Source organism: Argopecten irradians, unplaced genomic scaffold (genome assembly GCF_041381155.1).
Source record: "Argopecten irradians isolate NY unplaced genomic scaffold, Ai_NY scaffold_0142, whole genome shotgun sequence".
Lineage (NCBI taxonomy): Eukaryota > Metazoa > Mollusca > Bivalvia > Pectinida > Pectinidae > Argopecten > Argopecten irradians.
In genome coordinates this window covers 60,952-71,824 of record NW_027187609.1, presented here as the reverse complement: position 1 = coordinate 71,824, position 10,873 = coordinate 60,952, and the positions used below count along the sequence as shown (strand labels likewise).

At 35.2% G+C, this 10,873-nt stretch overlaps 1 protein-coding gene across 1 annotated transcript; it reads right to left on the bottom strand.

Annotated features, from left to right (window-relative positions):
- Window positions 1-5,286: 5,286 nt before the first annotated feature.
- LOC138311875 (uncharacterized) lies at window positions 5,287-10,763 on the bottom strand. Its single transcript, XM_069253028.1, has 3 exons — window positions 10,713-10,763; window positions 10,346-10,521; window positions 5,287-7,463 (listed from the first exon to the last, which is right to left on the bottom strand). Exons 1-3 carry the CDS (start codon window positions 10,761-10,763, stop codon window positions 6,371-6,373), a joined length of 1,320 nt encoding a protein of 439 aa, XP_069109129.1. The 3' UTR covers window positions 5,287-6,370.
- Window positions 10,764-10,873: the final 110 nt, after the last annotated feature.

Sequence of the window (10,873 nt, the reverse complement as noted above, 5' to 3'; positions counted from 1 at the left end):
TGTGATGAATCTAAATCATTTCCTGTCGAACATATACCAATCGATTGCATTAACAAAAGACAATGCTCTATATTGCGCACTATCATGAGCAGTCACTAATAGGAACTTAACTAAAACTTATTTAATTATAAGAATAAACGCGGCATGATTTTTATTGAATCATCATGTTCTGTATTTCCAAATGACAGTGGACTATTTCCATGTCATATTCCCTTCGAGGGTAAGACGTGAGGGCGCTGGGGGGGGGGGGGGGGGGGGGGGCGGGGGGGGGGGGGGGGGGGGGGGGGGGGGGGTAAGTATGTTTATAAGGCCTTTAGTATAATAGATGTTCATCGCGTTATAGTCAGATAATATCACGAAAGTCATGACTTCACTAGCCATAGTTGTGCTCTAAACACATCTTCAACTAATACGGATATACTTCAACATGATCAGATATTTTATGCACATCACATATAAGTCGGATATGGTTGTTTTTCTTAGTTCTTGGATCCATTCTAATTGTCAGCTCACACAAATATGATCGATACTAACGAGTTATAGTCTGGACTTATTACAAGCAACACGTAGTAGGAATAATAGGACATGTCTGTGTGTGGTGGGTGAGGTGGGGGGAGGGGGGGTTGACCTGGTATAGTCGATATCGGTGACATAAAGATCATCATCCTGATGCTGCATCATACAGCTATGTACATGGGTATAAACTCAAAAATCTGAGTTCTCAGCACATCCCAGTAACAATATAGCAAGTTGATTACACTATATGATGTGCAAGTTAGAAAACAATTAAACAAAAAGCATAACTCAAGCTTTTTCCTGGTTTTTCGCGAATTAGTAAGGAGCGTAAACGACTCAAACTAGCTAGACGATAAAAAAACAATAAACAACAACCAGCAAAAAAAAAACTATACACTAAAACCCAATTTATACCTATTACAGAATAATATTAACAAAATCAAATACATATGAATAATTAACTAATGAATAATAACAATATCTCCAACTGTCAATTAGAAACAAAACAAAAGAAAAAAAAAAAAAAAAACCAGTCATATAAAATTAATCAAAAAATAAAATCATGATATTAAAGTGTAATAATATAGAATCAAAGTTAGCATTATATTTAGTTATGCTTATCATTATAAACTTACATCAAAAATAAAAATATGAAAAACTATTAAAAAGTCTCTTTATAAGTACAAAAATAATACTTACATTAAAATATATTCATAAAAAAATGGAACATGTTTGCGAAACCCATGTAATCAAAAAATATGCGCAACAACTCTTTTTGGTCCCCTTCTGGTAATTACCAATTTCAATTTAATCGATGCTTTGCTTTTTTTACAGCAATTCTCCCTTATCCATCTCATACATATATATTGTGACGAAACACTGTTTGAAAAAAGTAGTTCTGAGCTCGAAGTTTCCTAATCTCCTCTCACTTTATTCCTCATCAAACACTTGATTGATGATTATATCAGTTCGTTATGGTAATCATGAGCTTAAACTATATCACGTCTTTCATTCATGTCCTATTTCCCCGGTCCATAATCGCTTTTCGATTCATTAAGATGCTTTACAATGATCACATGAAAACTTACCTCAATATCTTACAACTGTTATTGGAAGCTTCCTCCCAAACCATTTCAATCTAATTCACACAACATCACTGGTACAAGTGTGTATAGATATCTGCAGTTCTGCAATCAAACAATCCCCATACAAGCCGCTTTTCTCCATACTACCTGCAGAGGAACTTCAGGCATTACCTCCTAGATGGCGGGACTAATATCAATTTAATCTGATTTGAATCACAGACGGTGTACGTATCTAGACATAACTAGCATTTCCGGATAATTACCGCATATTTTGATTGCATCATAGAAGGAAAGTGGATACTGTTTGTTAAAATAACTATATAATTCTACAGACAATATTATTACCTTGTATCTAGTTATTTCTCCTTCATTCTTACGAGTCGACATAGCTTTTTTTACGAAAGATTTCTCTTACGATTTTTAACTAAAAACAAAACAAAAATGTAAATCCCTATCTTTTAAAGATACTTCAATATCTATCAATAATATTGAGGCTCTTTCGCCTATTGTCTAAAAAAAGAACTATGTTGTTGGGTTCTCCACGTTTCTTTTCTTTAGTGGTTGAATCAAGTAATATCTACGACATCCACCAAGTATTATGGACTACATCAATTTTAATCAAGACATCATTGAGTCATCTACGATATTATCAGGGACCCACGAATGAATTGTTAACGTTGATGAAAGATCATAACCAACTAAATAAGATCAGATCGCATATAAAAAAATAAATACAAGTCATATTCTAATAGAGAATTAGCATTATTTATTGATTCTGTATAGCGTATAATATCAAGATATTATTGATGTATTATTATGTAGAATTGCATTTCAACTCCATGGAATGGTAATTCCGATACCTAGTCCACAGTATGACGGACATGGTCCGCAGACCTATGTAACATTAAATAGTTTATATGAGACATTTGTTGCATAACATGAATTATTGTGATAGATTACCTGTAAACTTAAAACCATAGAACTTACTATTTTCTCATTGTATGAGTCCTGTCACATACATTTGTAAAGTGACTGTCCATATTATCATATAAAATTAAAAAAACTTAAATAGTAATTCTATAATAAATCATATACCCGAAGGAACAATGGATTGCAAAATCTTGTCCCGCATAACACATTTCCATGGGTTTTGTGAATGGGCGCTAGGTAAATTCACTTGGACTCCGAGATACTGTTGATCTTATTTAGGGTAGATGTATGTTTATGCATATAAATTCTGGACCAACCTTCTGATAAAGCCTTATCATTATCTGTGATAATGAGTTATTGTAATTGTACGAAGTACCGATTTAATGATTCACGTCATAGATTCTGCAGATTAAGAAGTTATGTTTAGTTGGATTAATGTTATTAAAACTATGTCTTTGAGTATCTTTATGATTTGCTGTAACAACTATATTTGTGTCCGCGGCTTAAAACTCTGTGCTTGATTCCTCTTCTTGTATTTACATGATGGTGCTTTATTGTTGTTATGTTAGCTGGTCTATACAGTGTTATTGGACTTTAAAGTCCTCGACATTCCTGTGCTTTTGATATTAACCTCAGAGATGACATTTTTACCTCTGGAAGATCAACTTTTACTTAACAGAGTGACCCTGTGGAAGTTTAGGAACAATTGCTAATATCATGTTATATATCCTCATGTAACTATTTCACATAAATAATGCATAGCGGCTTACAATTACAAATGCACACAGTAGCCGGAAAAAATAGTTATATTGAGGCTGACAAACTCTCTGTTATATATATCACACGATTAATATTAAAATCCCTTCCCCTTATCATCCTGGCTGTGGGGGTGGCAGGAAATCCTAACAAAACTGGGCAAATAAAATACTATTTTACTTGTCGAACGCCTTCATTCACATATAATATGACCTCATAAGTATAATTAGGTGATAAATATTGTGAATCATGTGTTGTCTCTGCAAAACCATCTAACGAAACATTTAGATAGGTACAGTTAATCAGATTCAGAAAGCTTCTTTATTACATACTGTTACATATTGCCTCATGTCTATATCTGGATTAAAAGTCTGGCTGCCACCACTAGACTGTTAATCATCGCGTGAACTATTGACTGACATAATAAAATAAAGTCGAATAGGGGGTAGTTAAACCATTTATCACGATGAGTGAGACATAACAAGCAAGTATGAAGCAGACTGTCCACTCAGTTGACCCTTTATCTAATAAGACCTCATCAACCCCCAACTGTCACACCGTATGGGGTGATGGTGTGGTTGGGGTGCGTGGGGGGGGGGGGGGGTAGAGATTTTGGAGAGGGTCGGAGGGTGTGAACGGCTTATTTATTCCAAAGTGATATAGACAAGAGGTTCTCACATTCTCTCTCTCCTCAGTGTGTGGCCCTAGAGGAGGCGGTGACGTAGGTAGTATGTGAGGCGGAGATTTACCCAGATCACAGTGGGAGATTATCCCCGTCTGAGGTCCCGTCAGAGGTGAGTATCTATTTCCGTCTCCGTCTGGTTTTCAGAATGTCTGACTAGGGGCGGAGATTGCGGCCCTTCTATTAATAATGATGTGGGTGATACGAGACTGGGTACACGTTGCCGTTGGGCACAATGGCTTGCCTCCAAAGGTTACCCAGCTCATCATGAGAACTGTCCAAAATTTTACTAATTTTAATTCAAATACAGTCCTTAAACCGGGCTGCCTGGATGCCGGGGCTTAACAAAATAGGGAAATGTTTTGATTTTTCGTGACTGGGACTTGGTTGAGGCTGGACAGAACCCGCCCTTTAATATGCACATTTTGCACAAACTATAATGCGCAGCTAAAAACAGGGTTGTGGACCACGTGAATGTCCCTGTCATTCCTTCCAGAACTATTCCATCGTAGTCCCTACCATAGGGACCCATACCTATTTGGTAACAATTAACTAATTAAATTGGTCACCTAGTTTAAACACGTGCATAGGACCGTGCGATGTCCTGTCATGCTTTTCCAGAACATCCCACATAGGTCGCTCTAAGTAGGTGCCGTTAACAATTACTGATATTTCGTCGATCACCTAGTTTGGCCATGCCTTTAAAAACATGAGTAAACAATCCCGCGTTACTGACCTTTAAATATAACTACACATCAGTACTAGGTATAAGCAACATTATACTACACCACAATAATGCACTATGAAATTAAACACAGCCTAATAAATATATACATGGTTGTTTATTAAATAACTTATACTTGTACTCTTATAAAATACACTATAATTTAACTCAGCTCGTGATCCACAATTATACACGGCTAAACATGACAACTTCTGTCAAGGTTCAACAGGTACCCACTTAATCCACTTCCTGTTTACCTAGGCGGGAATATTTCAAATATCATATCTATTAATGATATTCATGGGGACTTAAGCAGGGGGCTACTAGCCTGTTCTATCTCTATAGGGTTACAATCATCTATCACCAATAATATTATTGGGGGCTTAAGCAAGGCTACCCAGCCTGCCTACCTCTATAGGGTTACAATCGTCTATCACCTGTAATATCATTGAGGCTTAAGCAAGGCTTCCAGCCTGCCTACCTCTATAGGGTTACATGTATATGACATAGGGTAATTTGCCACTATGTTTATGAATAATTGCATTTCAAATATAATAAAAATACACTAGATGAAACTTTCCATGAAGGGACCCTATGCCCAGGAGGTAACTCTACCGACTATGTATTATTATTAATGATAATAATAATAGACTTTCATTTGGGGACAAATTAACAACAAATCACAGTTCAATTTAAAAAATGAGGGAGAATAATATCAGAAATATTTAACTGGAGGTTGATGAAATAAGAAAGATATATGAAAAAATATCACAGTTACTTCTGTGTCACAGGTAGCCTGATCATGCAATCATGGCGAACTCAGCTTCTGTGTTGGTCGTATCAACTCTTGCCACGTCAAAGGAGTTATCGCCATTATTGACCACGCACCACAATCTTTAAATCATTTATGTATGGTTATAGTATGAAATGATTTCAGGCCAGTACCACATGTAATTGCCATTGCGTACCAAATCTTGTTAAAAAAAGTCAGAAATCTTATGGAAACATTTCTTGATTGCATATTCTATGTTAAAGTGTAATGACTTCTATAAATCTCATAATAACCCCTCAAATAACCATAACAAACCTGATCTATTACAAATTCTTCATCACACCCTTATATTACTGTAACAAACCAAGTTTGTTGGAAACAACCTATCCTTTTCATTAGAAGGAGCCAGCAAGAGCAACAGAAAGTCTTTTTCTGTATCGTTCATGTTTTTGTTCATTCCAGACATGCAAGAAAAATTGTAGGTAAAAGACAAAATTTGTTTGATTCATTTGGCGAGCAGCTGGCTTAATGCATGGCAAAAAGCTGTTGAATTGTTCACAAATTTCAGAGTTTATGGTATCTAAACCAAGAAGCCTTGATGACCTATAGCCCTTTGAACATTTATGGGAGAGAAACCATGAAATATATCATGAAAAAATCTCACCTTTTCAAAAAATCCACTTTCTCTGTTGAGACAATATTCTTGCAAATTACATCCAAAATCATAGAAAATATCTTTTGGAGGGACTTCAATGTGACTATAAAGGGATGCATAAGGGTCTTTTCTACCCTCAGCATATGCCATGTGGAATCCATAGCAATGTCCGTGTGACGGACAAAACCATAAAAATAAAGATGTAGATCCTCTTGCTGAAATTTGGGCTTTCGAAAAAAGTTTATGACAGCTAGGTCTCAAAAGACATATTGGGATGATCATCAGCTTCTGTATTCCTTGCTGCCTTTCCCTCATCTATGGTAAATTTACGAATATTTCTCAAAGCATTACCACTTGGTGTGAAGTAATAGGCCCGCCCATATTTTGCAGGATTATATGTACCTATCTGTTCTACTGCTTCTTCTGGTGGGAAAGAAACAAAGGAATCTACACAAGTTAATATATATTTAATGAATTTGACAATATCTTGTGGCAACAAATTTTCATTCTGATTGCAATACATAGAATTTGCAATGAGATCTCTGACCTCTGGACAGTAAAATCGTAAGTTTTGCATGGCAGCATTGAAATATCTATCCCCATTTTCATCTGGATTATTACTACTGATGTAAACAAGTAGTTCATCTAATGATGACACAATGCACTTTGGAATAATAGTAGACAGTGGTGCAGTAGTAGATAACATAATCAACAACTTTGCATAGGCAATTTTTTCAACATCTGGCATATTACCTACAAGGAAGCGCTCAAATGAGTCCTTAACATCTTCAGGTAAAACGGTCTGAAGAAAATCTGTCCTAGCAATGACAGTATCTTCATCAAGATTAGCCTCTGCAATTTGCTTTTCTTCCCCGAAAACTTTGTTTGCAAGAAAAAACAGGTGCTCTCTACACACTTTCATATTTTCAGCACTAATATCAACTGAACTTTTTAAGAAACAACGATCTAATCTACGATGTAGCGTTTGATAAACTGCAGGTTCCGATGGTTTTTCAATAGGTTCAAAAACAGCATTTCGAAAGCCAATCCCTATTTTTGTTCCATCACATGCTAATTGGTGTGGTGTAAATTTACATACTTCGCATGGTTTTCTGAAATCAATATGCATGTTTGATGCCCAGCTGAACCACCATTTTAAAAAAACTCCAGGGTCCATAAAACTTCGAGATTTTGGAAAACGTCTGATATAAGTTGATGTCATACTTTTGCAAAACCCTGAAAATGTTGTTTTAGAATTCAAAACTTGATGTACATACATCCAACCAATTTCGTCACCTGCAGCTGTATCAGAGCTATACACATGGAATACATGATTGATTCCCCTTCATACCATGGTAACAGGTCAGCAGTGAAGCAGTACATGGATACGTGTATGAAATATTACAATGAAAACAAACTGGTGCAATCTCAGTGTATCAGGCGGATGCGTCTTTTAAAAAATGGTAACACCATCAGGATATTCAGAACTTGTCCAACAACCTTGCCCCACATGGACATGCATGTTCGCACTAGATTTTCAAACCAAAATTCCAGCACTTTTCAAGCACTTTTCCAGCACCTTTTCTAGATTTTCAAGCACTACTTTTTTTCTTCTACATTGGACTTGAAATCAGAATTTTCAAAAAACATGCCTACAATTTTTGCAAGCAATTTGTTAGTACAATTTTGTAAGAAGTAATTAGATTCAATTACACATTCTTATCAAACAACAAAGTCATCCCTAGTAATATGTCTGGATTACTGAAATTATGAAAAATTTGATTGACAACAGAGCTGTTTGCCAGTGTTCTGGGAGCATGAAGTTTCAATTCCAGCACTTTTACAAGGATTTAAAGAAAAATTCCAGCACTTTTCAGCACTGACCCAAAATTCAAGCACTTTTCCAGCACTGACCCCAAATTCCAGCACTTTTCATCTTCTGTACGAACCATGACATGTTGTCAAAGGTATCAGACTTGGAACAAAATATAGGACCTTTAAGGCATCCATCTACCCGAGGGATACAATCTTCATTTCTTATCATTTAACAAATCCCGTATTTGTACAGCAGCTGCTAACTCTTCAGAACATTCCTTCCTGGCCGAATGAGAACTTTTACATGGGAATTTCCACAAACCAGAGGAAACATCAAAACATTCAGTATTATTACTAAAGTCTTCCAATATATCTGACCCAATGTCAAGCTCAATTTGAGGCAAGTCTGCATGAGGATCATCAAAAGGTTGTTCATCAAAATCCTCAATACTTTCTATTTTGAACGTCTGCCATTCTTGGGACTTGTGGATGCATTTTAAATGTTCACATAGTGAATTTGAATCATCAAACAATTCAATATTCCGTTTGGCTCCTTTTATGGATTTGCAGTATCCATTTAAACATGAAATAACATATTTACCAGTAGATGCATTGAAAGTAATGTGCACAAATGAAGGTTCTCCATGAGGTAAATTAGAAACTGAAAACTTCCTTGTATCATTTCTACCCATCAAAGTAACATATGGTTTCTCACATAATTCTAAACCTTCAGAGACTTTAAGATCAAGTGCAGTTTTATTTTCCTGAGAAATAAGGATACTTGGAATAACACATTCTTTCAAAAAGCGACAATGCATGCATTTTACACTAGTTGAAACATCAATTAAGCTATTTTGGAAAACATCTTCTCCTCTGGCGCATTCTATTAGAAGTTCTGTATATTCTACACGAACACCTATACACAAAACCATCCTCTGTTCTTTGCCGAGAGGTATGAACATAATCAAAATTCGAAAATTTTCCATTTTCAGGATTGTAATCATTTAAAACTATGACTATTTTATCACCAGTATTTAAATGGATGCTTAAAGTACCTGACTGTATAACATCTCGCTTGAAGCTATCGAAAATTGTACATGTCTCTGCTAAATTTTCTACAGGTGAGCTTCCAAGGGCAATAGAAAGCATTTCCCTAGTTGCTATCCATTTCTAGTAAGTTTTGTTGCAGGAGCAACTTCAACATTATTATCTGTATTAGGACAAGCAACTAACGGTGTGGAAGTTACATTTCCTTGTAAACTTAACCCCATTGAACTTTCAAAAATATTGAATAACTTATGAGTATCATTTTTCAAAAACAGCCATGAGATTTGCTAACGGAAAGACTTTGGTATTGACTTAGATGTTGGCAGTCTTTCCTCAAATCTAACTTTTTCTTTCAATAGTGAATGGCTATTTGATAAATAATTCAGATAAATAGACTGGTTTAAAAGAGGTTGAGAATTGGGAAAATTTTCTTCAGCAAAATGCTCAGACAACTTGCTTTGTTCAGTCCGTCTTTGGAGAGGAAATGACAGAAATTGATCTTGAAATTTTTTTCTGTCAGAATCAGAAGTATTTGTATGTAAAAACCAATCATCTGAGGACTCTGACTCTATATGTGCATGAAATCCCTTTCTGACACAATGAGAGAGATTAAGCACAAAATTGACACCACAATTTTCAGCATGACTTAAACTATTTCCCAAAAGTTGTTTAAAGTTTTTCAAATTATACTTATAATTTTTATCAGTTCTTCCTTTTTTGCCTTTGATCGTCCTTTCACTTTCACGATTTTTACTTAATGTTTTAATGTCAGAATTTGTAACAACTTGACTCAAAATTTATGCTTCAGAAGAAATGTCTAATGCCTCGAGTAAGTAATTTTTCAGCCATTGAGACATGAAACCAGTATAGCAACCTGATTCAACATATCTTGCATAAAAAATACTTCTTTCATCAACCTCTACCATAAACACATTACAAACAAATACACCTTCAGTAGTATCCGGTGATGTAGAAAGCCTTATTGCACAATCTTCTGCTTCTAGTAAAAATTTAGATTTTTTTGTAATAAAATTATTTTCTTGTAATTTTTCTACTATTTTCAACTCTGTAACTATAGCAGTGTTACACCTCTCTAAATTTTTCATTAAAATTGTCTTCCATGGACAGTCATAAAGATGTGGTTGCGAATGAGAAGTTTTCATTTTTTTAACTCTTTTAGTATGTAGAGTGAAGGTAGTACTTGTACCTTGGAGTTCAGGTCTAGAAGTTACAATTCTAGTGTGATCAGTGTTGTCAGGCATTTTCACACAATACACATCATTAAATAATGGCATATTTAGTTCCTGTTTATCAGCATCGTCATTAATACAATATTGCTCATCAACGATTCTATATTCATTACCCTTGAATTCCCATTTTCCTGGTGGCTGCCTTGAAATGAAATTCTCCACCTTTTCGTAATATTCTTTTTGGACTCTTCTGTTGTAAATGGAAAAGGTACATCATGTGGTCAAATATGGTGTACCTCTTCTTGATGGTAAATGAAGAATCCAACAGTAAAAGGTTCAAGTCACCTCTCTGTAAAGAAAAAAGAATACACAAATCAAATGAGTCGTGAACTGAGTAACTGGTTCCGATTTCTCAAATAATCTTATTAAAGTCAAATTCTGACCAAAGTCATTTTTTGTCACATAAATTACATAAGGAGAAGAATTTAAGTTTTGATTTGTCTTCTATTCTCAGTTTGAGACATGAGGTTTTTAACTTGCCAAGTTGTCACTCTCCACAAAGAGTGCTTTCAAACAAAACTTGATCCACATGTTTATACTCAAATGGTAAATCGGTACTGAATTCCCAAATGGCAAAATTACCAATCAATATCAATTAAACCATTTTGTCTATAAGATAAATATAAAACATGTTGTTGCTT

Bases quoted from the DNA above. Each gene is read 5' to 3' on its own strand.
- LOC138311875 (XM_069253028.1), bottom strand. From the start codon at position 10,763: ATGTGGATCAAGTTTTGTTTGAAAGCACTCTTTGTGGAGAGTGACAAC. The intron at 10,522-10,712 runs GCAAGTTAAAAA...TTTTCTTTACAG, and splicing joins TTGTGGAGAGTGACAACTTG to AGAGGTGACTTGAACCTTTT. The intron at 7,464-10,345 runs GTAATGAATATA...CATGGTATGAAG, and splicing joins AGGAAAATGGGAATTCAAGG to GGGAATCAATCATGTATTCC.